The sequence below is a fragment of the Pleurodeles waltl genome, chromosome 12, assembly GCF_031143425.1.
Source record: "Pleurodeles waltl isolate 20211129_DDA chromosome 12, aPleWal1.hap1.20221129, whole genome shotgun sequence".
Classification (NCBI taxonomy): Eukaryota; Metazoa; Chordata; class Amphibia; order Caudata; family Salamandridae; genus Pleurodeles; species Pleurodeles waltl.
The window spans coordinates 702,913,523-702,939,819 of NC_090451.1; the positions used below are offsets into that span (position 1 = coordinate 702,913,523).

The 26,297-nt window shown below is 48.6% G+C and overlaps 1 protein-coding gene across 6 annotated transcripts in view; it reads right to left on the reverse strand.

The window, feature by feature from the left end:
- NYAP1 (neuronal tyrosine phosphorylated phosphoinositide-3-kinase adaptor 1) overlaps positions 1-26,297 on the reverse strand; it is a 331,064-nt gene that overhangs the window by 144,338 nt on the left and 160,429 nt on the right. For all 6 annotated transcript variants that reach the window (XM_069215640.1, XM_069215637.1, XM_069215642.1 and 3 more), the window contains exons 3-4: positions 5,514-5,812; positions 352-1,767 (exon numbers count right to left, since the gene is read on the reverse strand). In XM_069215640.1, the coding sequence (XP_069071741.1) occupies positions 352-1,767; positions 5,514-5,812 (1,715 nt within the window). The remainder of the gene's footprint in view (positions 1-351; positions 1,768-5,513; positions 5,813-26,297) is intronic.

Below are 26,297 nucleotides of genomic sequence, written 5' to 3' on the forward strand. Positions count from 1 at the left end.
AAGTGAGAAGTGTCGCAGGCCACCGCTTCCTGGGGCCTGTGGAGACCCAGGATTCAGCGACAAAACCCACTCCCCTCTACACTTATGTAAGTGCTTCAGGGCTAGCATGTTGTTTTGTAATGTACAATGGCAGTGTGTTGAAACCACATTTTGCAAAATATTGATACATGGGTTAAGCAAAGGACACGCATATTCCTGGCTAGAGACAAGGAGGAGCATGGGTCACCATGGGATAAAGGGTTTGTTTATCACTTTGCTTACCACGTGATTGATCTCCCTTCCATAAAACAGTATCCGTTACAAAGTTCATACAGTAGCACATCTTTGGTAACAGTTCCTCTCTGCACTTACTGTCTGAGTCCCTGGACTTCCGGCTGCAAGAGGCCTTCCGCTGCAGGGCCCAGCACGAGTTGAATGACTCCTCCTCCTCCAGGGTGGCTGCTGCCCTAGACTCGGCAGCCATCACTGTGCTCGCTGAAGATCCCTTCTCCTGGCCTTGTGTCTTCACTGTAGACGGCGGTCCAGTGGGGCAGTTCTTGGAGTTTCCAGCAGGCTTGGCACTGTCATAGGCAGGTGGCCTTTTCAGCCCTGATGAAGGGTGTGTCCACAGTATACTGAGTGGGGACGGTGACTGTTCCTGAAGGCTGTGAGGCGTCGAGCTGCGGGTGAGGGCAGATGCTGGCCTCACCGGAGTGGACGCTCGGCTTGTGGAGCATAGCATTCCATGGAGCACTGAGACCTCCTTTTCTGTCTTTTGCTCAACAGAAACTTGGGGCGTTGGAAGCACGGAATGAGTCACTTTGACGGCTGAGTACACCATTGTGTACGACAGCGCTTTGTCCTTGGGCTGAGCAGAAGTCTGAGGAACTGGAAGCATCGAGTGGGCTGTTGCAGCCGCTGCGGCAGCTGCAACCCTGACTGGGGGACAGATCATACTGTGGGAGTTTGGAAGCTCCTTCTCGGACTTCTGACTGCTGGAAGTTTGGGGTGGCAGTGGGGTAGAATGGCTACGGGCCCTACCAGCAGGACCAAGCTGTTGCTGGAAGGCTTGCAAGTCCCTCTCTTCTGCTCCACTGTTGTCTACTCCTCTATGGTGCCCAGGCACCTGAGGAGTCGCTGGCGATGACAATGGCTCCCTGGCTTGAGGAATGCCAGCCTGTAGCACTGGGAGCTTGGAGCCCTGCTGGGGCGCTGATGTCGTGCTTGGTTTATTGGGTTTCTGAGATTTTGCCAACGGGAACGCCAAGAGAGGAGGGCGGTGCTGCAAGAGGTTAGGAAAGGGTGGAGGGATCTCACATGGGGAAGCCTTAGGGTTGGAGCCGGTGGGTATCTTTGTGGCCTCCTGCTTAGCGTGGTACCTCATTTGATGTTGGTGATGACTGTGGTGATGATGATGATGGCGATGGCCAGCTACGCCATTGGTCTTGGAGCTGGAGGAGTCCTCCAGGAGGGGGTACTTCATCTCCTCGTAGATGGCCTCACTCTCATCCGAGTCCTCGTCCGGGGTGCTCTGCCCTTTAAAAATGTCACCCACCATCTCAATGTAGACAGGCTCCTCGTCCTCCCCATCTGAGCTCTTTGTGTTTAGGTGGGAGTCTGTCCTGCTAAACCTCTGCCGCCCGCTCACCGGTGCCACCCTCGCCGTGGGCCGGCCCTGGTAGCTCTCATCAAACGACACCGACAAGTGGGTGTTCGGACTCCGTTTGGGTTTCTGGGGTGGTATTTTCCTTCCAAACTCCCGACTTTCAGGTCCTAATTTCTGAGAACCTAGAAGACAGAAATCATGAAATAATATCAGAAGAGATTGTGTTGTCACACACATTGCTTTACTCCTCTCACCAGCTGGGAAAAGTGGGTAAGAACATGGGTCCATTCAGTCAGTATCACCTGAACCTGTGTGACTGAAACTTGGGGGACTGTCAGATTCACAGAAGTGAATAATAAGGTGGGATCTCTGGAGCACATTAACACTAGTTCAAATGTGCGCAAAAATATGAGAAAGTAACAGAAATATTTTCTAAAAATCTGTGCGAAAAATCATATGTATGTTTTTGAAGTCGGTGCCAGAAATTATGGGAAAAGTACATCAAGGTTTGCTCACTGTATTTATTCTAACATTTTTGAATGTTTAGGAAACAAACTAATTGAAATATATAGAGCCTTCTTAACCCTTATACACATCCATCCCACTTGATCTGAGTCCTGATGTCAAGGTCTCCCTCACACTCATCTCTCAGCAGCTTCCTAGATCCTGGTGCCAGATTAGCTGCTCTCTCAGATAGCTTCTGGCAGGTCTCCCTTGCATATCTGAACCCCTTCAAATCACAAACGTGCTTGTTTCTTTCAGTCATAGGGAGCAGGGGATTGTGTGACAGGGGCTGGGCGGCTTCCGGGCACAGACTCAATGGGCAGGTGCCCTCTGCTCCGCCTGCCACACCTCAGCCAGTGCTGCATCGTTTCTAACCTCACAGCTGCCTCCTTGGTCCTGCCTCCGGTGCCCCAGACACTGCACCCTCCTTTCTGATGTTTCCACGTCCCTTCGCCCTGCCTGAAAACTGTTGGGCAGTTTGCAAAATGTTCAAAATATGTAGAAAATTTGCAAAATGTCCCTCTCCTAGGAAAAACTGAGAAATGTTCCTGGAACAAAGAAAATTGTGTCATCTGCAGAACAAAGTGCAACCTCGATATGGACTGTCCCAAACGGTGATCCATGTGGGCATGCTTTTCTCCAGTAACTTCAGGTGTCTACTACCAGTCGGAATCACCCACAGGGGCAGTGCTTAATTTGTAAAAAAAAAAATGTGCACGGCCCTCTTCATGAGGCCACTATAGAATGGCCCACCATTTGCCACTGCTAGCGCTGCCAATCATGATACATACACAACTAATAACCATCACACTGCTACAAGTGTGACAATTCAAACTGCTCGAGGACCCCAAACCTATAAGAATGGCTTGAGCAACTATTAGTTGCATTTAATGTATATTGAATTAATAAATAACTCTTGTTCTGCTACTCTCTAAATTACACAAACAGTACAACCAAGTGGCAGCTGTCCTAAGTGCCGGTGTTGAGAATCAAGTGCTGGTGCTGAGCACCGGAAACCACTGGCTCAAATTAAGCACTGCTTAGGGACTGATTCACAAAAGGCCTTACTACTATTGGCAGTAGTGCTATAGTAATACTCATTTATGTACTCTTACTTCTCTTTGTTATTCGGCCCGAAAAGCCCCGATCCCTGCTTGTAGCACTTGTTTATGACAATTCCCTGACCAGTCCTGTATATAATGTTTTGAGGGCAAGTCACAAAGGCATGTACAAGTGTGTAAAATAGGACTGCAGGAGTACTACTTTACCTAGTCCTAAATGCTTTTGTGAATAGGTCCCACTGTGGCTACACCTCCCGCTGATGAGAACTCTCAACTAACACTCAAAACTACCCAAATGATCTTCTCATACTCTTCTATGCACTTGTGGCCAGCCAATCAAACACCAGAATGATGCCCACGTCGCACTCTAGCTGATACTATGTTGCTTCACTGGCTCTCGATTAAAGAGAGATCTCCTTTGAAAACGTTGTCATAGCAGCAAGTCCACAGCATCACAGTGGGCTAGTAATTTAGACTCTTCCAGCCATGCAGCCATCAAACGACTAGGGGTACACCACTCTGGTAGCTTTTTAAACTCAGTTCATTTTTAACAAACGTTCAGATTTCTGAAAGATGATTGTTGATTAATGATTTGGAAGGGGCTGTTCAATGCCAACTCTCCTTCTTTCAAATAAACTGTTAAAATACTCTTCCAGGGAACTTTGGCCCATATGTACTAAACTTCCATTTTGCATTTCCTAAATTGCAAATCCTAAGAAATCTCTATTTAGAAAATGAAAATTGGACTGTATGAAAATTCTGATTTTCCTAATAGAGATTCTTATGTAGTCGCAATTTATGTTTGGAAATCTCAGACTTAGAAATGCAAATCCAGCCATACTTATGGGCCTAAGGCCCACCTTAAATCTAATTTAAAAGAAAGTGTTGCTCATGGAAAGTGCTCCAATGCACTTGGGGCGAGTGTGTGCTCTACTGCACTGCAAAAACTGCATATTGGGTTCCTGTTTTAAATTTGCAGCTGGTTACCATCGGATTGGATTCAATTTTATTAGCATTTCCTAAAATCCCATTTCGCATTTCTCAGGAAATTCTATGTACATGCAATTTCCAAATGTGCTATGTTTGGAAATCGCAAATAGGAAATCCCTATTTGCGATCTCCTATTTTGGTAATCGCGAAATACTATTTCTACGGAGTAGAAATCGCAGTTTGAGACCGTGTTTCTACCTTTTGTACATTAGGAAAGGCTATTTAGCATTTCTTAATGGCCTGAAATAGTGATTTGGTCCGTTAAGAAATGCTAAATATGTTCATACATATGGGCCTTTGTTTTTGTTGTTATTTGCCCTAGATCAGAGGAAGTAGTTGGACTATCCCTTATCACGCCTCATGCTGGAAGTCTGACATAGGTTTGAGCAGCACAACAATTGACACCACTGCATGTTTCATTTGAAGTAGTCTGCAGGGCTCCATTTCTCTGATTTGTTTGCTGCCTTGAATGGGCTTCTACCATCGGCACCAATATCTTTGGGTGGTTCAGACCAGGTAGGCCTGCTCAATCTCAGTCTCAATTTTGAGTCAGTGTTAGAAATCTGGTGGGTTAGTTTTCATGTCACAGTGTGCCAGTCTAGTTTCTACAACCAAAAATTAATTTGAGCTGGTGGATGCAGTTTTGGCTACTGACGGTCATTTTTGGGGATCTGCGCCTACTTTTCCTCAACAAGCTTTGATCCAGAGCAAGAGAGGGAAAAACACAAAAGAAAGAAAGAAGTATGAAGAGAAAAATGGAAAATCGTGACAAAGGAGAAATTAGGGATTAAAAAGAACTTGCAAGCTTGAGATAAAGAGACAGGAAATGTCTGGTGTTGGAGGAAAGAGTCATGAGTTGAAAACAAGACTAGGCAGCCTTAGTATTTGGTACGCTGATATTCAATAGCAGCTCTATAAATTAAGCTCTATTTATGGGCAAACTGTGTGGAATCTATATTCACACAAAGATTTGGAGGTGAAACAAGATACAGAGGGAGACAGGTGAGAAAGAAATGATCCCTCAATATCTACCCCAATTCAGACCCTTCCTGTTGCATGTATGTATGTGTAATGTGTGATCTCAGATCAACATTTTCTGCAAGCGTTACCCCACCTCTTCTTGATGGTGCCTTAGGAATCCCATGGTCTCCCACTCTTTTGATTAAGTATTTTATGCTGCCTCTCTTTTCCCAATTAGCCCTGCACCCCAAGCAACATCACCAGGCAGCTCATATCCAAGCTCTCCCACAAGATCTTAATCCACAAAGGCTCTTCTGTAGGTAAGCGTGAGATATTCCTTCATGGTGACCTACGCTGTTTAGTCCAAGACATTGTGCATGCTCTTGGCTCCTATGGTTTGAGCCCAAACTCACCAGCCTTCTTCGGTCCAGAGTTCTCCGTTGACCCACTGTTGCGTGTGTCCCCAGTCATACTCAGCTTGGTGCTCGGATGTCGCTTTGGTTTGGCTGGGGGCTTCCTGGCACTAGATGAGTCACCACCATTCTCCACGCTGCCCACGGAGTGGCAGGAGAGGGAGCGTGGAGCCATGGCGCTGGCACATGGATGCGGGGCGTGCTCCTGGGAAGCAGGCATGGTCATGAAGCCCATTCGGAAGTGCTTCCGGAAGGATGCGATGTCCCGGACCTTCCCCACGGTCACATCCTTCCCTACACTGTAAAGAGAAAAAGACACAGAGGGGTTGTCAGTTTCGATCCATCATGGCTGCCGTCTAATGCTGTACTCAGTTGGTCAACAAAACCCCATCTCCCCTAGCCCAAAAGCCCAAACGCTCCCAAGCCCTGAACCCAAGGTGCTCCTGTAGAGTGGAGGAGGGCAGCCATGTTTTAAGAAGTCTTCTGACTGATGTTCAAGCGCAGAAACGGATGTGGCTAAAAGTCAGGCAGAAATTGGGGGAAACGGGGGACCTAAGCCTGGAGGCCATCCCGCAGGCTCTCCCGCCAAATCTGATTGTGGTAATGAAACATTGCCCCCCACACACCCCCAGGGCCAAAGCACAAAGGCTGTACTAAAGCAAGGTAATGTTAGGCCCCACCTAGGCAGCCACCAGCAGAGGGCGCCAGATTAACCAAAAAAGCAGTATGAATGGAGCCAGATCAAGACAAAGGACCATCAGCAGAAAAGTTGATCTGCCGCCGGAATCCACATGGATCAAAATGTGAAATTACAAGCAGTGAGCGGTGGGGGAGGGGGGTTTCGAGGAAGGAGCTTGGGAGAGGCCCCATAACATGGGAATTCCATATTATACCACGAATGACTCATTTCACTCTCTTATCACTCAGAGTCAGTGACTTCATCATGCTTAGTCTTACCCTCCTGAGAAATTACGGAATTACAAGCTCTGGGTTCCTGCTTTACCCCCTCCACTGCCCGGTCCCTGCATCTCTTACATGTCAGAGGGAGCAGCGCTGCCCGGGATCGGCTCTGGCTCTAAGAGCTGTGCACGAGCCGAACCCAAACAATGTGTGCCATGTAAATTGTGCAACCAACATCAAGTACAAATATGATAAAGTATCTTCAAAATTCGGAAAAGTGTATTTCTTTAACATTCGAAAGTATTTAACCTTTTGGGCATCACAATATATCACGGGTTTGAGAGGCATTTATTGAAAGTCATCCTCTTTAAACATGGATTTAGAAACATTCACGTTGTCCCTGCTCTGATGGCGATGCCGCTAGTGAATTAAAAGGCCACCTAAATAAAAATGAGGAATATTTGCGTTTATTAAATCAAACACGAGAGGGTTTTCTATAGCGCATGCGGTAAACGTATCAATTTCAAGGTGATAATAAAGACAAAAGAGGGTCGGTGAAATAAAATATTTGCGTATCATCACACAGTTTGATCAAGTGGGGAAGCTGGGATTGAACCCAGGTTTTTGGGCTCACCTTGTACAATTCAGCCACTCGGTGGGTATCTCTTTTTCACTCTCATGTTTTACATCACAGTAATGCATTGACTTTAATTCATGCCCGATGATGTTACAGTGTGGGTAGCAGGCGAAAGCCACACGAAAGCTCAGCTCATTTTGGGCTCGAGGACCCAGGGTGGCCTCAAGCTGAGCCAGTGCCAAGCAGGGGGCTCGGCCTGGCTCAGTCTTTCAGTGTCTCGCACACCTCTACGCAGGCACTCATGTAAGGCCAAGCCAAAGGAAGTAGGGCACGGCTGCAACCTGGAGAGAACGCCCTCGACTCATGCTGTCAGTTCCCATAAAATTAAAGAAATACTTAATCACATTCATACTGCATACCATTTACGACACACTGCATCATGTTCAAGGTACACTGCATCACGTTGAAGGCACACCGAATCGTGTTCAAGGCACACTGCATCACGTTGAAGGCACACTGCATTGCGTTCAAGGCACACTGCATCCCTTTCACGGCACATTGTCATTGAAGGCACCGTGAACCATATTAAAGACTCACTGAATCAAATCACTTTCACACTGCATCACATTTAGGGTAAACTGTATCGCATTGAAGGCATACTTCATCAATTAAGAATTGTTTCATCACATTCAAGGAACACTAAATCACATTGAAGACATACTCCATCACAATTAAGGCGCACTGCATCACATTCAGGGCACATTTTTTCACAATTAAGACATACTGTATCACATTTAAGAAATACTGCATTGCCTTCATGGCACACTGCATCACATTCAAGGCATACTACATCACATTCAATGAATACTGCATCACATTCAATGAATACTGTATCACATTCAATGAATACTGTATCACATTCAAGGCATACTACATCACATTCAATGAATACTGCATCACATTCAAGGCATACTGAATCACAATTAAGGCATACTGCATCACATTGAAGGCACACTGTTTCACAATTAAGACATACTCTTTCACATTTAGGAAACACTGCATCAACTTCAAGGCACACTGCATTGTATTTATTGTAAACTGCATCAAGTTCCAGAAATACGGCATCACTTTCATGTCACACTGCTTAATGTTCACGGTACACTGCATCAAGTTCAAGAAGTACTGCCTCCTGTTCAGGGCACTGCATCAAATTCAAGCAATACCACACCAAACTTGAATCTTATTTGAGGGAAACTGCATCATGTTTAAGAAATACTGCATCATGATCAAGACACACCCCTTCATGTTCCAGAAAAAGCGCATCACTTTCAAAGCACAAAGCATAAGATTCAAGATGCACTGCTTCGCATGTAAGACACACAGCATCACATTCAAGGTATATTGCACCACGTTAAAGAAATACTGCATCATGTTTCAGGAATACGCATCCCATTCAAGGCTCACTGCATCATGTTGAAGAAATACTTCTTCATGTTCAAGTCATACTGCATCCTTCTTAGGAAATACTTCATCACGCTCAAGGGGCACTGCACTATGCCGAGGAAATACTTCATCATGCTCAAGGGGCACCGGACCAGGCTTAGGAAATACTTCATCATGCTCAAGGGGCACTGCACCATGCTGAGGAAATACTTCAGCATATCCAAGGGGCACCGCACCATGCTCACTGAAATACTTCACCATGTTCAAGGGGCACCGCATCATGCTCACTGAAAAACTTCAGTATGTTCAAGGGGCACCGCAGCATGCTCACTGAATTATTTCATCATGCTGAAGGGGCAACCGCATCATGCTCAGGAAATACTTCATCATGTACAAGGAGCACTGAACCATGCTCAGGAAATACTTAATCATGCTCAAGGGGCAATGCACCATGCTCACAGAATTACTTCAGTATGTTCAAGGGGCACCGCACCATGCCCACAGAAATTATTTACCATGTTCAAGGGGCACCGCGTCATGCTCATTGAAATTCTTTACCATGCTCAGGGGGCACTGTACCATGCGCACTGAAATACTTCACCATGCTCAAGGGGAACGCACCATGCTCACTGAAATACTTCACTATGTTCAAGGGGCACCACACCATTCTCACTGAAATACTTCACCATGCTCAAGGGGCACTGCACCATGCTCACTGAAATACTTCATCGTGTTCAAGGGGCAGAGCACCATGCTCACTAAAGTACTTCATCATGCTCAAGGGACCCCGTACCATGCTCAGGAAATACTTCATCATGCTCAATTGGGACTCACACTCAGCTCACGCTCAAGGGGCACCGCACCATGCTCACTGAACTACTTCATCAGGCTTAAGAGACACCGTACCATGCTCAGGAAATACTTCATCATGCTCAATTGGCACCGCACCATGCTCATGAAAATACTTCGCTGTGTTCAAGAGGCACCGCACCATGCTGAGGAAATACTTCATCATGCTCAGGAAATACTTCATCATGTTCAAGGGGTAAAGCATCACGCTCAGGAAATACTTCACCATGCTCAAGAGGCAGTGCACTATGCTCTGAAATACTGCAGCATGCTCAAGGTACACCGCACCATGCTAAAGAATTACTTCATCATGCTCAGGAAATACATCATGTTCAAGGGGTAAAGCATTACGCTCAGGAAATACTTCATCACGCTCAAGGGGCCCGCACCATGCTCAGGAAATACTTCATCATGTACAAGTATCTGTAAGCTGAACTATCAGCGGAAACTAGGAGATAAATGATTTTGATGCTGGTCCCTCTGCAGCACTCAAAGCACCTACTAGGAAGAACAGAAATCTAGAGCGCACATTAAAAAGGATAGGGAACAAGCCAGTTTCTAGAGGGAGATCTTCAAAAATATAGGAATCTTTCCAATACTAAAGTAATTCTGATAAACGTCTTAAGAGCTTGTGGTCCGTCTCCCCAACTGTCTCTGAGCCCACCCTCTTCCCACCCCCTCCCTGCCTATATAGTGCGTGCAGGTAACGCAATAACTCAGGACACGAAATTACCCCATGTGAAGCGTGTTCCTTCTTGCTGGGACAGTCTTGATTACTGGGCATCAGTCTGTGCGGGTGCTGGCATTTTTCACTGGTGTCTCAAGCTCTGCAGATGGACGACCAAGGTCTCCTCATCAACAGTCATTTGCAATGAACTGTCCCAACCACATGCGGGCTAATTCACTGCTTATGAGTTTAATGAGGATTCCCTGAAAGCAGGGGTGCAGCTTCGGGGTGGGGGAGGGCTGCCTGGGCTGTTACCCCCCCATCAAACACAGAATTGTATTATTTAATAAATTAATATATAGTTCGGTACAGTAGCTTCCAGCCCAGTATGATAAGATGTCTGTTCAGTTTCACCTAGGCTCTCTAAGTACTCACTCTGACAAAAAAACACTTTGGTCTCGGTTTTGAAGGTCTTAAGACATGGGTATTTTACAAAATGCTGTGTTTTAACTACCCGTCACTCTCCACACTCCCTTCCCTTTCCATTGACCCTTAAGCACCCCTCGTGCTAACACGATCTGACGCTCACGTCCCCAGTCTTACTGACCAGGCCACGCCTCCGCCTGGCGTAACTGTTTGGGTGCAGGGCGGTGTATCGCTTCAGACGACGTACCAAAAAAATAGTTTAGTTTGTTTAGTTTTATGAATTTATAATGCCGTACCTACTCTAAGGCATCCCAGCGCTAAAGATATATAACGACTCCTGAAAACAAAGAAAAGGATAAGAAAAAAAGTTAACTACAATAAAGATTGGTTTTTAGCTTCTTCCTAAAAAGACGCTCCGAAGGATTCATAACAGAGCTCGGAGGGGAGGGCATTCCAAAGGCGAGCAGCCTTGATGGAGAAAGAGTTGCCTCGCCAGGCTCTCTTGAACCGAGGTATGTAAACATGCCGGGTGGAGGATGATCTCAAACTTCTGGTTGGGGCATAGATAGAGATCCGTTTTCTGAAGAAAAGCGGACCCTTATCATGTAAGGCCCTGTGAGTAATGCACAGAGTTTTGAAATGAATACGCTGCTTAATGGCAAGCCAGTGAAGTACTGCAAGGGCCGGCTTTGCAGAGAGGTGTCTAGGTGAATTTGTAAGGAGCCTGGCTGCTGCATTCTTCACAAAAAAATTAGAAGGCTCTGGCACCTTCGCGTGAAACACTGTGGCCCCCGATGTGCATTGATAGTCAGTGAGACAGTCTGTGGCTGTTTTCAGCTTACTGTGGGAGCTCCTGGGTCACTGTAGCCTTTGTGTACTTCAGTCACTTGAAAGGGGGCAGGATGGTGCTATATACCAAGTTGCCTGTGATATGTTTCCCCTCTGTCCTCTTTTTCTGCGGCTTTGGGTGCTTGGCTGAACAACTAACTGGGTTTATGTTCCAAATGCCGAGTTTCTAGTAAACAAAGTATCTGGTAACCCCAAAACTTCCCACCACCCAAGCAGGATTGGGGGGCACTAGCGAAACCCAAAGTGATGCTTTGGGTGCCAAAGTCTAATTCTCAGGTCTATGTGTCCTGTTACTGGATCCACAGGGGATGCTGTAGTCAGTGTCCTCATTGGGAAAACAGTTCATAGGGGGGAGATGTAAAGTGTCTTCCTGGCCACGAGCCAACGACAGGGGCTAGAATGTTTCTCTGGCAGTCCTCAGCTTCTAGTGACAATAGAGCTTTTTGGGTTCGACCTGGCAAAGTGCAGTGCAGTGCAAGAAGTTACTCTCTGTCTTGCGGTGAGTCTTATTCAGGATACAGTCAGTAGGGCATCACTCCTTTTCTCCAAGCCAGGGACCTAGTTTTCTCCTCCAGCCTCCTTCTCCCAGGCAAGATTAGAGCAGTAGCAGGCCTCACCAAAGTCCTAGAAGTGACCTTAGCCTTCACACAATCAGCAAAAAGCATAGTCCTATTCTGAGTCTCTCCAAGTATTATTCCTAATGGCTATATGGAGGTCAGCATTTATCCTGCTTTGGTGCAAGGCAGGAAATGAGGACCAACCACCACCAAAGTAACTATAACTATAACTTGCGCCCTCGCCATGCACAGTTCTCTCATCAATATGTTTACCGCAGTTGTTAGCAATGATTCCAAGAAGATGTCATGAGTGATGAAATATCTGGGCTAATTAGCAGTGCATGGCGAGGGTGAGAGATATAGCTACCTTAGTGCTAGGGTGACAAAAGTTTTACAGCCAAAAACTGGGACACTTCACAAAAATAGAAAAAGGTCTCCAATTTTACTTTAACCAGGCACACAGAAATTGACAGCACTCATCAGAACAGCATTACAGAAGAGGCACTAAGAACATAATGAAATGCGATTTTTAAGCCAGTATCATGTCTGTTAATTAAATTGCGCAATTAAACAATCCCTGCTTTGGAAAACATAAAAATGCACCTCCCACCGTTTTAAGTCGACCCTCTCTAAAAACAGGTACATGATCTAAATTTCTGGAAAGCTCCTGGGACAGCTAGTGAAAAACCTGGACTGTCCTGGCAAATCCGGGATGCCTGGTCACCCTACGTAACCTTTGTTGTTTTCAGTGAATTTCTAGGATTTTTTTTATTAAGTAAGAGATGCCCATCGGAAAGCACGGTGGGGGAGAGGGGTTGTTGGACGCAGGGCCTGGCCTGGCATTGAGCAGTCCCCACCCAAGCTTGCTACTCCTGCCATGCCTCCTCCTAGCCAACCATTGTTCAAGTCCATGCCCCTGTTCCCTCATAATAACCCTGTGTGGCCGCTGTTCTGCCACTGCCCCTTCTATCTGCCCTGCACAGTTAGCTTGTTGCCCCATACACCTCCTCCCTACCCTCTGTTGTCCGAGTCCATGCAGCCGCCCCCTCACTACTGCCTTGCATAGTCCGATGTTCTACCACTGCCCTCCATTTAGCTGGATGTGTCTGCCCACTCCTCCTGCCCTTCATTGCCCAAGTTTATGCCCCCTCATTGACCTCCTGCTTAGCCTCTGTGCTTAGCTTGCTGCCATTGCCCTCCTCCCTCGGCCCTCTGATGTGTGTGTGCATGCCCCTGCTCTCTTGTTTTTGCCCAATTTCCATGGGCATTCCACTGCCCCTCCTATCTACTCTGAGTGTTCTTTTAAGCTGCCACTGCCTCTCCCACCTGCCTAGCATTGTCAGAGGGCTGCAGCCTGTCCCTGCCACCTCCACCCTGCCTGTCTGAGTTCCATGCCCTTATCCCCTCCCTCCAGTCCTCTAGGGTCCATATTGCGGCCACTCCCTTCAGCCCGACATGGCCTGTTGTGCTCTACCTGCCCCCAGCCAACCCTGCGTGCACTGTTGTGAAGCCCTGTCCTATGCCCTCTCTTGTCTTTGTTCAGCTCTACCCCTCCGTTCTGTCCTCCATGGTTCTTTGTGCATGTCCCTCTCTCATGCCCACCATGGCTGTTGTGCTGCCTCAGCCCCTTCTACTTGACCTGTGTGATCAGCTTGCTGCCCCTGACTCCCGCCCACCTTCTCACTGTTCTCTGTGTGTATGCCATTATAGCCTCACTGTTGCCCTCTATGGCCTGTTGTGCTTCCAGTGCCCATCCCGCCTGTCCTCCATGGTCAGCTTGCTGCTCCAGCCCTCCTTCCCTACCCCCTGCCTTCTGCTTTCCATATGCAGGCCCCTGTCCCCTCCCTCCTGCCTTGTCTGGCCTGTTGTTGTGCCCCTGCCCCCTCCCTCGTGCCCTTCAACTGTCCCTCCTGTCTGTCCGGTATGGTCAGCTTGCTGCCCTTGCCTCTTTCCCCTCTGCTCTCTGTTGTCCATGGGCATGGCCCTGTCCCCTCCATATTGCTGTCCATGGTCTGTTGTGCTGCACTGCCATCCTGCTTGCCCTGTGTGGAGTATTATGCTGCTGCAACCCCTGACGCCGGCCCTGCAAGTTCATTTTGGTGCCCCTGCACATCTGCCCTCTGTTACCCGAGTCCGGGGTCCTACCTCATTCCTCCTGCCCTCCATGATCCAATGTACTGTACTTGCCAACATTTTGAACTGGGTAAGAGTGCGTGTTTGAGGACAAAACCTGGAATTTTCCCCATTGACTTACATAGAAAAAGAGGAGATTTTAAGCAGGTTTTATGCAGAAGACAGATAAAATAAAGCCCTTTTGAGGTTAAAAAAACATCAGGAGTCTCCTGCCTGAATTAGGTCTGTTGGCATGTATGGTTGTAGTGCCACGGCCTCTTCCTTCTGCCCTCAATGGTGTGTTATATGGCCACAGCCTGTCTTGCCTGTCCTGCATGGCTGATTCGTTGCCCCTGCTCCCCCTTTCCAATGCCCTCCATGGTCCCTTGTGTTGCCACTGGCCCTCCCGCCTGCCCAGTATGGTCAACTTGTTGCCTCTGCACCCTCCTCCCTTCCCTCAGTTATCCGAGTCGGTACCCTTGACCTCTGCCTCCCCACAGTACTCTAATGAACAACTAGATTGCTAATATTCTATATTTTTTACAAACCTGTGCCACACCTGTTGTCATCTTGATGTAACCAAAACTGTACTAACTAAAGCATTTTCTTTAGAAATCATAAAAATGAGGGGATCTTATTCCCATAGAAATGATGGTTAGTGCTGTCAAAAACAAAAATGAGGGCTAACACTTCACCCACAACCTCCCCGAGCCCATGTCTGTGATGCCCCTGGGTTTAAAGAGCTCCTGCAAATATTTCCCAACGCAGTGGCACCCATTTTATGGCTTGGGAAGGAAGAAAGTCTGGGTACACATGTATCTCAAAAGCAGGCTTCCAACCCCTTTAGCTACTTTGCCACCTTTGGTGCGAGTGGGTGATGTGATGGAATGGAAGCTCTAGGGGCATGCTGGTAGAGGGAGGGGGCAGGTTGGGGGCTGATCTCCAGTACCCTCGCTGAAGGACATCAATGGATCTGCACCGGGGAGCATACAGAGGGTGGGGGTTGTCACATTTCAATCATATTCCGCTCTCGCCTTAAATAATCTTCCTGCTCAAAACCCATTTCTTTTGTAACCAGGGCGACGGGATCCGTCGTGCGTTGGCAGCGCCTCCCAGCCTCTTCATAGCGCCCTGTGTGTAAATACAGCGGTACTGCTGAGCACTGGGAGGGAGGGGTTGACTGCAGGAGTCTCGTTTCGGGGGCTACCCGGACTCTGGAGGCTTTAAGGTGGATACTCCAGGGGCTGTCGGGAGGGGGTGTTAGTGCAGAGGTGTACTCTGGTGGGTGAGATGTGATCTAGCGGGGAGCGCTGTAGGGGTGGATATATAGGGTCCAGTAGTAAGAGGTGATGTGGATTCATGTGTTAGAGCAGGAGGCGAGGACTCGTGGGTGTGATGTGTAAGTTCAGGAGGGAGGCCTCATTGGGTGCTGTGTTAGTCCAGGAGGGAGGTCTCGTTGGGTGCTGTGTTAGTCCATGAGGTGAGGCCTCATGGAGGTGATGTGTTAGTCCAGGAGGGAGGCCTCGTTGGGTGCTGTGTTAGTGCAGGAAGCGAGGCCTCATTGTTGTGATGTGTTAGACCGGGAGGGAGGCCTTGTGGGGGGTGATGTGTTAGTGCAGGAAGCGAGGCCTCATGGTTGTGATGTGTTAGACCGGGAGGGAGGCCTTGTGGGGGGTGATGTGTTAGTCTAGGAGGGAGGCGAGGCCTCATGAGGGTGATCTATTAGTCCAGGAGGGAAGATCTTGTGGGATGGGTGTGATGTGTTAGTGCACGAGGTGAGGCCTCATGGGGGGTGATGTTTTGAACTGGACGTGAGGTCTCGTTGCGTGATGTGTTAGCCCAGGACAGAGGCCTCATGGAGATGATGTTTTATTCCAGGGAGGAGGCCCCGTAGTGGTGATGCCTTTTGGGGTGATGTGTTAGCCCAGGAGGTGAGGCCTCGTGGAGGTGATGTGTTATTGTAAGTGCAGGAGGTTTTGCCTCGTGAGGGTAATGGTTAGTGCAGTAGGGAGGCCTTGTGGGGGTGAAGTGTTAATGCAGGAGTCGAGGCATTGTGGGGTGATGTGTTAGTGCAGGAGGCGAGGCCTTGTGGGGGTGATGCATTAGTGCAGGAGGATAGGCCTCATGGGAGTGATGTGTTAGTGCAAGAGGCTGGACCTCGTGAATATGATGTGTTAGTTCAGGAGGCGAGGCCTTGTGGATGTGATGTGTTAGTTGGAGAGAAGCTAGACCTTGTGGGGGTGATGTGTTAGTGCAGGAGACGAGGCCTTGTGGGGTGATGTGTTAGTGCAGGAGGCGAGGCCTCATGGGAGTGGATGTGTTAGTGTAGGAGGTGACGCATCATGGGGCTGATATGTTAGTGCAGGAGTCCCACAGACGTGATGTGTTAGTGCAGGAGGCGAAGCATTGTGGGGGGTGTTGTGTTAGTGTTAGTGCAGGGGGCGAGGCCTGTGGTGGCGGTTGGTGATGTCTTAGTGCACAAGTTCCATGTAAGCATTTAGATTATTGTAGTAGACTCCTCTCTATATAGTATACAAAAAAATGATGTGCACTTTGCAGAGAGTCCAAGCAACCCCACCTTGGTATCCAGAGGTAATAATAGCCCACCTAATGCTCTATTTTTAGTGGTAGGTTGATCCAGCAGTTAGGGTAATCTTGGAGATGTGCTAAGCATTTGTTGAACCCCTTATATGAATAAATGTGGACACACACTCAAAAGAATAACTTAAGACCAGTTTTCAAAAATACTTCAGATTTATATAACATTTTTAAGACCAAGATAATCAAAATTGGGTAAGAGCTTTTTAGGTTATGTTTTTTCAAAGTTTAGCAAAAATAGTATTTTTTTGCATAATTATGCACCATTAGAATCAATAGAAAAAACTTTAAAAATGTATAAAAATCAGGCAGTGCTCTTCCAAGTGTCACCTTCAATTTTTAGGTCGAGGTTGTCGAGATGTCCTGTGGGCCAACTGGTAAAGTTCGGCGGTTCCTGATTGAAGCGGGAGCAGCGGTGAAAGCCTTGGAGCTGGTGCAGGATGGAGAAGGGGACCACTTGGAAACACACTGCACAGGTGGACTTAAAGGTAAGTCCGGTGGGACCCTTGGAGTGTAAGGGTCCGGGGGGTTAGGGACCCCTACAGCAGAGGTGGTTTTCCGATGCAGGAGCCAGGGAGGCTGTGTGCAGTGGAGATACGTCAGCCAAGGGTCGTGTGCCCTTGGAGCCAGTTCCAGGTCACTTTGAGGGTGGATTGCAGGACAGCAGGACCACTCTGGGGGTGGTTCTTGGGTGTCCTGAAGTCCCTTGACTGGATCTTGATTCTTGTCCTTGGGGAGTCTAGAGTGGACTTTTTTTCTGGGTGTCCGACATTGGCGGTCCTGTACCTCTGCCTATGGCACATCTCAGCCACTGGAGGTTGTAGTGCCACCAAAGTTGGTACACTGGCAGGGTTTGTCCTCGCGGTGAAACTTGGCCTGGCTGCTATATCAGGTTCATTGGTCAGCGGCCGGTCAGGGAACTTCACTTCACTGGTTCTTGCCTACTGGGTGCAGGGAATGATGCCTTCACTCGAGAGGGAGGTTCTTGACAATTTTTAGAAAGTTGGAGGTCCTCTGAGGTTTCTTAGAGTCTGTCCAAGGTCCAGTACATTCCTCAGCAACGATTGCCGAGACCTGGGTGCAGCAGGCAGGGTTTGGTGCCTTTTTCTCCTTGCAGCAGACCTCTGTTCTCAAGCCTTTGGTCTTCTTGGTCACTGGTCTTCTTGTGTCTGTCAAATCTGATCTGCAGATCTAGGAATGCCCACTAAATGCTGCATTTGGTGGACATTAAGGGGAGTATCTGGTAGTGGCCAATGGGCCACTTACCTTAGGGTGGCTACACCCACTAGGTGACCACTTCCTGGAGAGTGGCACAATTGGTGTTGTAGGGGGGCCCAGGGCACTTACTGTTTGAAACAACATATTTTTCCAGGCAAAAAGTGTGTGGGGGTTGTTAACCATGCAAAAACAGGTCCTTTTTCACACTTATTACATCACTGAGGCCCACACTTAGTTCTTCCAGTTCATCCTGGTCCTGAACTGCAGCCCCCCTGCTATTACAGCACTGAGGCCCACACACAGCTCTCAGTGCACTCTTGTTCAGATCTGCTGCCCCCTGATATCACAGCACCAAGGCCCACACACAGCTCTCCCAGTGCATTCTTGTTACGACCTGCAACCCCTCTGATACTAAAGCACGGAGGCCCATCTTCCACTGCGGCGCTCTTGTTCAGACCTGCAGTCTCTTTGATATTACAGCACTGAGGCCCACACACAGCTCTCCTGGGCCACTCTTGTTCAGACCTGTAACCCCCCTGATTACAGCACTCACACGCACACACAACTCTCTCAACACACAGGCTGCTTGGACGTCTTCCAACGTGCCTCTGGTTCAGAGGGCTCCCGTTGCAGTGGCTGCCGTCCACCATGATGAATGTCCCCGCCCCCTGGACGGCTGCATTAGTGCTAATGGACGGAAGCATCCATCTGATTTCCACTTATTCCCTTTCTAAGTGTCCACTCAAGGGCTGAGGGGGTTCCTGGACAGACTGGGGCCCCCTGAAACTGGAGGAGCTGCAGCAATGCGCGTGCACAAGCAGCTGCTGAAGTGCTGCCTCGGCCCGTGAACCTTTAACCCTTTAGTCGCCCATCCTTGGTTATAAGGCCTGGTGGTAACACTCTGATAGCCCCGCTGATTCGCCTCATTCATAGCCTTGGGCTCCCCCCGTTCCCTTACTGGCACCAACATGCAGCTCTGCCAATGCACCGCAGTCCAGACCTGCAGGAACCCCTGGCCACACACAGCTCTGCTATGAAGTATCGGATCTCTGCTGTTCCAGTATTACCACCAGCACACAACTCTGCCAATGCACCTCAGGCCAGACCTGCAGCAACCATTGCTATTCCAGTACTGGGCCCATGCGTAGGTCTATCTACCACCCCCTGCTGCACCTCTTGCTGGCATCCACTAGGTTCTGCCAGTCAGTGCTTAATTTGTAAATAAAAAGGTGCCGGTGCCCAAAGCCCTCCTCTTAAACACGCGGCTGCTGCAATTAAATGTGCCAGCACCGAACACTGAGGCGGCGTAACCCTGAAGCCATCTCGGGCCTCTCTAATCCATTTACAGTCACTCTCTGCCCCTTCAGCTCACTCTTGCAGCTTTCTGCTTTCTACCTTTGTGAAGCTTTTTCGTTTTTCCCTTCCTCCGTCTTTCCCATATGTGTCTTTTGCTCTCAGCAAATGCTTGAGGCAGAAGAATAAGTGCCGGCCCTCAAAAATAAGTGCCGGTGCTCAGCACCGGAAACAACAAGCACAGATTAAGCACTGCTGCCAGTGCACCACCCAAAACATCTCCGCAAAACTCCCTGCTCTTCCTGCACTGGGACACACATGCCTCTGACTCAGTGTCTTCTCTGCTATTCCCACACTGAGCTCTACACACAACTCCTTCAGTGCACCTCAGTTCTGACCTGTTGTTCCCTTTCTGTTCCATTGCATTACCAAAGCACTTTAGTCCTGACCACCAACTTCCGTACTGTTCCAGTACTGGCCCGGGGCACAGCTGTACCAATGGACCGTAGTTTTAGCCTGCAGCTCCCCTGTTGTTGCAGCACTGGGACCCAAACATAACTCACCCCCTTACCTGCCCCGATAAGATCATTCAACTACACCTGAAGATGACATGCAAATCATTCTAAAAATGGATAGCCCAGAAGACATCTGCAACTAAAGGCCTCGTGACTGTCCTTGTGCAGTAAATAGATGAAAGATACATAAGAACCTAAAGCTCAACACCGTAAGTACAGAAATCATGACATGCGGAGAATGACAAAAATACCAGTTTTCCACCATGTGGCCCAAAAAAACCTGGGGACTCCCAAACAACATTAAGAGAATTCAGAAATCTTGGCTACCTAAGGATTCCAACCTATCCTTCATAGCTTGCCAATAAAGTAACACAGAGTGCCACCTAAAGCAAGAAAAGACTGTAACACATCTTCATACCTTGGATAGCAACCACAGCTACAAGCTATCCTCAGACTCGTAAACTCCAAGGGTGGGTATTCCAACAGCCTGTACCTTGGCACACCTATTACCCATACACAAACTGAAACTAATCCAGAATGCTGCCACCTCGCCTTCTGTGCCTTCACCCCAGAGGATGCATGACTCGAGTTGTGCAGTCGCTCCACGGGCTACCTATGTTCAAGGCACTTTCCATTGCCCACAGAGCCTCCCGAAGAAAAGGGCCACTATACCTACAAATGAAATTCGAGCAATACAAATAAACTGGGACACTGCACTCCACGCTTCCACCACAGATCATCATAGCACCTTACTAGAAGTCATCTATAGGAGGCTCTGCTTTGTCATTGCAAGCCGCCAAGCTCTGGAACACACTAACAGCAAGGGTCATAGTATCCCAGAACATATACACTTCAGAAGAAAGTTGAAAATATGTCTATTTCCATGACAACCACAGCATCCCACAACCACTGGCTTGAACCTGGAATGATAATTGCACCTCGAAGTGCACTCTACACTTTACAGCCCACAGATATGGAACAGCCCAAGCAGAACACTACTTTCTATATTCATGTAAGTTGTAAAGTGCTCACCTGTGGGCTGAAAACCCTAAGCTGCTGTTCTGTCTCTCACACCTCTTCATTCATCTCACTACTAAGCTCTCCTTCCCATAACATGATTACCGCACCTCAGTGGTCATCATGCACAGCATGGAAACACTTCCCACATAATATCAAAGACAAGACATTCTAACCATGCATCCTACAGCAGCATAGTATGCTGCCCATGTAGGCAAGCGCTACAGTGCCCCACAGAGTAAGGCTATACCATTGTTGTGTACAGTACAACTCTACCAAGGTGTCTCAATCCTGGCCAGCAGGCCCTTACTGTGAGTATTTGGGTCTACTACATTATATGCCTGCAGGTCCTTATCGTGCAGTACACTTACAATTACCTTCTTGAGTCCAGTCAGGTATGTTTACTTAATCTTAAGCTCAACCCTGGGTTGCTTTGGCTGCAGCAGTAAGGCTCAGCAAAGGAACAATGTGTAGAGCATTTAATAGTACCAAACAACGAAATTAAAAAGCACCGACACACGAAAGAAAGAAGGCACCAATTTATAAAAGTAGATTATATTTTGAATAACTTTTTTGAGACGCTAATGAACAAATACACTAGAGTGTTTGGAACTGAAAACAAGCATTGGCCAACAAAAACGTTGAAAACTTTTGAAAAGTTTGAAACAGTTAGTTTGACTACTCTAATGTGGATTGGATGATCAGTTCCAGTAAGACAGGGGTCTAGAGTAGACACTTTGTACAGTTACCTGGCTACCAGAGCGTTTTTGAAGCAAAATACAAACTTGATAGGACAAGCCATAGATGACAATGGAGTGGTCCTGATGCCAAAGGATGCAGGCAAAAAATGCTCATAGGATGCTCCAGTCGTGGTGTGATCGACTGGAGTGCCTTTATGGGTGCTCCTCAGTCCATGGCTGAAGTGGTATGAACTTGGCGACAGAGATCGGTGTCCCTTGAAGTCCTCTACGTTGCAATAGCAGGCCAGCTGATGTTCGGCTATTGGTCAGTCTGCACTGTGGTTAAGGTGGAATCCTTAGGTGGGGCCAGTGTCCCTTGGTGCAACAAATCTGGACTTTGATAGCATCCCAGGTCAGGTAGACTCAGATGCATCTTTTTGCTACCTTGGATTTGTCCCCTTGTGTGCCCAGCAACTTGTAATGGCAAAATGTCTGCGGTGGCTACCAACTTGGCAATTTGGGCAACTTCAGCTCTTGTGTCTATGGAGCTGGTGCCAGTAGATCAGCCAATCGGTCCTTGGAGTCACTGCTGTTGGTGGATGTCAGGAATCAACTTTTTCCCGAGCTGTGAGCCGTAGGCACAGTCCAAAGTTTGCTAGCCCAAAGTGCAGTGGGTGCAGTCTTTAGGAGTGTGCAGCCTCTCCTTGTGCTGGCTCATGGGCAGCTGGGTAGTCCTTTTTCAACCCTATCTCCGATTCCAGCATAATCTGAAGATCTGAGTGCCAGGAGTGCCATATATATCCCTGGTAAGTGCCCGAGGGGACAACCTGGCCGATATGAGCTACTGGTTTCCCTCCTACTTAGTGACGAAGTTTCTGTGAAGTAGGCATTTAGCTATCCCAGAGTGCCACCTTCTTGTCCCTGTCAAGATGGTGCAACCCTTCCTTGGTTTCTAGGGAGCTTGGTAGCCCAACCTAGAGGTGTGGCTACCAGAGAGCTATACGCTTTTAGTAGAACTGGTTTGGGGTGGGTTTTCCCTTCTTGACCCTGTCTCCTCTGTGTCTGCATGAACAAAAGGCATTCTGCTTAGGGGTGTTGGCGCTACTTCCCTCAAAAAGGTGGCTTCACCTTTGAATTTTGCCTTTTGGGCTAAACCCCTTGAGTGGACATCCTGGGGGATGAGGTGACACCTCCCTTTGTGGCAACTGGCTTTGTTCCTGTGCTGGAGAGTTGTCCACACATCTCTCTAGGTGGTCAGAAACCTGCCTGTGTGCTGGGGCCTTTGTGGGGCCGCTGGGTCAGCTGGAGTACAGAATGGCAACTTTCTAAAAGATGCTTAGCTTTAATGGTGGTATTAAGTTCGACCTGGCCACCAGGTCGGGTGTAATGCCACAATTAATTTGACACCTTACATGACCCAGTTTGGTAGTCCCATTCAGGAGTTACCCGGGTAGGAATGTCAGTCGGGTACTCTGTGTTAGTCAATGGGGCTACTAACTTTATCCGTAGCAAAACGACAATTTGGAAGTGTTGCTGTTAAGACATAGCAAAAATATATGTCATACTTCACAAAATACAGCTTCCTTCCCTAGGCCTCTATAGGCCTTCCTTAGAGGAGACTTTGCCATTGGAGTGAATGGCAAAGTTGAACTGGCAGTGAAACCACTGTCCTTCCAGTCTGAGTGGCAGGCTAAGGGCCATTTTATATCTTGTCACAACCAGTGCTACAGCCCTGAGTGGACACTCTGCCTTACATGCCCTGGGTACCATATACTAAGAACATATAAATAAGTCGGTTCTTGCCAATGGGGGTTATCCAATTCGACATTCAATTTGTATGGGGTCTGAAAACTGGCACTGAGGTCAGGGCAGCGAGCCACAGTGCACTCTTTAGTAAAAAAAAAAAACAGTAGCATCAGACCACTAATGTAGGGGTTATCATGCAAAAAGATGCATTGTCTTACATTTGCTACCCCAGCAGTGACACCCGAGCACAGCTCTACCAATGCACTTGAGTTGTGGCTTGTGTTCCCCCAGCTATCTAAGCTCTACCAATGCACCACCTCCTGGCCTGTAGCTCCCCAGCTCTGGCACACGGACTCAGCTGTACCAAGGCACCTCCACCTCCTGGCCTGTAGCTCCCCAGCTCTGGCACACGGACTCAGCTGTATCAAGGCACCTCCACCTCCTGGCCTGTAGCTCCCCAGCTCTGGCACACGGACTCAGCTGTACCAAGGCACCTCCTGGCGTGTAGCTCCCCAGCTCTGGCACACGGACTCAGCTGTACCAAGGCACCTCCACCCTGCCTGTAGCTCCCCAGCTCTGGCACACGGACTCAGCTGTACCAAGGCACCTCCACCCAGCCTGTAGCCCCCCAGCTCTGGTACACAGACTCAGCTGTACCAAGGCACCTCCACCTCCTGGCCTGTAGCTCCCCAGCTCTGGCACCCAGACTCAGCTGTACCAAGGCACCTCCACCCTGCCTGTAGCTCCCCAGCTCTGGTACACAGACTCAGCTGTACCAAGGCACCTCCACCTCCTGGCCTGTAGCTCCCCAGCTCTGGCACCCAGACTCAGCTGTACCAAGGCACCTCCACCCTGCCTGTAGCTCCCCAGCTCTGGCACACAGACTCAGCTGTACCAAGGCACCTCCACCTCCTGGCCTGTAGCTCCCCAGCTCTGGCACCCAGACTCAGCTGTACCAAGGCACCTCCACCCTGCCTGTAGCTCCCCAGCTCTGGCACACGGACTCAGCTGTACCAAGGCACCTCCACCCTGCCTGTAGCTCCCCAGCTCTGGCACACAACTTAGCTTTACTAATGCACCTCCACCCAGACTCAGCTGTACCAAGGCACCTCCACCCAGCCTGTAGCCCCCAGCTCTGGCACACATTCCCAGCTGTACCAGTGCACCTGAGCTGTGGCGTGGGGGCCCCGGCTATCTCATTACTGACCTGCAGCTCCCTTGCTGCTCCAGCTCGGTCTCCTCCACACAGATCCACCAGTGCACCTTGTTGTAGCCCACATACACCTCCAGGCTTGCAGTTTATACCTATGTTCAACTGTTCTTGCCCGGAAACCAGCAGAGCATATCTGGAGGAGGATACACTCCTTCATCCTAACGTGTTCTGTCTCTTTCGGTGTTAGCACTGCCTATGCAAATAAACTGGTGGCTTAGTGAAATGTCCGCTTCGGTAGAGAGGCCCACGTAGGCAAATAATGTCCTGGTGTGGACAAAGGGAAAACAGGACAGGGCAGTGTCTGCACCTGCCCTGTGTGGAGTGGCGGCCTCTCCATCGCACTGCCCCCTGGGTGCCACTGTGTGCATCTCTAACCTGTCCTGTCAGTGCTGTTTGGTTGGGATGGGTCGCGTGAGGGTCGGGGGGGTGGGGGGGGGGGGCGGAGGCAGCATCCGTGTTGAGTTACAGGCGGCCTATGCTCTACCATACGCAGACATTAATTTTCACAAACTCTTCCCCCAAAGAATGTACCTTCGAGGAAAAAATAATACTTTATGGTGTATAAAGCCATGAACGTCAATTCACTAAACTGCCAGGGGTTGAAGGGTGACATCACATGGCATTTAACCCTTACTTTCAGTCGCACATGCATGCTCACACATAGTATAATAACAGATTGACAGAAATCAAGGAAAACCTTCCCCCAACCAGTGTGGATAAAGATGAGCTGCCATCCTGTGTCTGCCACTGAATCTGCCACATCTGAGGCCAGGGGTTGCAAAGGCAGTGCCGGGGGCAAGGGGCAAGCCAGGGTGTCCCAGCTGCGACCCCTAAATAACGTCCATGTGTAAAGTATGGACAAAGTGAGGAAGTGACCGTTTTCTTCGTACAGCTCTCCTCCTCCTGTTTCCATACCTCAATCTCTCTCCTCTCTGCCTCCCTCTGAACATCTCTCGCTTTGCCAAGTGGCTTCTTAATGATTTTTTGGGGCCCTGGAAAGTAATATTTCAACTGTTTATGCATGAGTCCCATTTCTCAAAGCTTTTTTGGTATCATGTGGGCTTCAATTTGGAGAAATCGGGCAGTAAATTACGAACAGGTGGAGCAAAAATATGTCTTGTTTGGGGCCCCAAAAATCCTTAAGGCAACACTGCTGGGACATTGTGACTAAGCCAGCCCCTGTGTCCTAAATATTGTGCATAAAAATATCATCCATTGAAGTTTATGATAGGCAATCTAGGCTCAAGTGAACGATAATTTTCTAAACAATATTTAGGAGTCAGTGTTTCTCTCAGACTGTACTTCGATAACTAAATCCTGACAAACAACTTACTTTATTGGCCCCAAAAGAACCATATTTTCAAACTCTTCTGTGTTTGGGCCTCTTTTCACTGATAACACCCACTCCTTTTTGTGGTATAAAATGGGGCGTTTTAAACCCAAAGACTCATCTTCTCGTCAGCCTCATTTGTAAATTCCCCTCGCACGCCCAGGGCCCCGCCGCGGTGGGGATCAGAGCCCGGCTATACAGAAGGAAGCTGAGGGTGTGCACTTGTTAGTACAACACAAATAAAGATGCTTCTCGTTTGGGAGGTCGGAGAGTGGGGTTGTAAGCAGCTGCTTGAAGCCTGTTCATCTGCTCCACTCTTCCATACGTCCACCCTTCTGCAGCACCGGGGCTTAATTTGTGAAACAATAAGTGCCAGGGCCCTGGCAGGATGCCCCTCAGCTTGCACCATACCCTGCCCCCGCCAGCGCTGCCAGTGACAGGAACCAGCACAACCTCTAACCATTGCAGCCTGCAAGAGGGCAGTTCAGACGATTCCAGGCCCCAAAGCTGTAAGAACGGCTTGGATGGCAGGTAGTGGTTAGTTTTAATGCATAGGAATTAATAACTGACTAGTGTTGTGGTCATCTCCAAACTGGCCAGACAGCGCCACCTTGTGACAGACCGTCACAAGCGCCAGTGTTGACAATTAAGAGCTGGTGCTGAAGGTCGGAAACCACCGGCTCAAATTAAGCACTGTGCAGAAGTGATTTATAAGCAGAACAAAGGTGCTGCAAGAGAGCCTTAAATCAACTTTTCCCCTCCTTCCCAAAAATATGAAATAACAGTGGGATTAT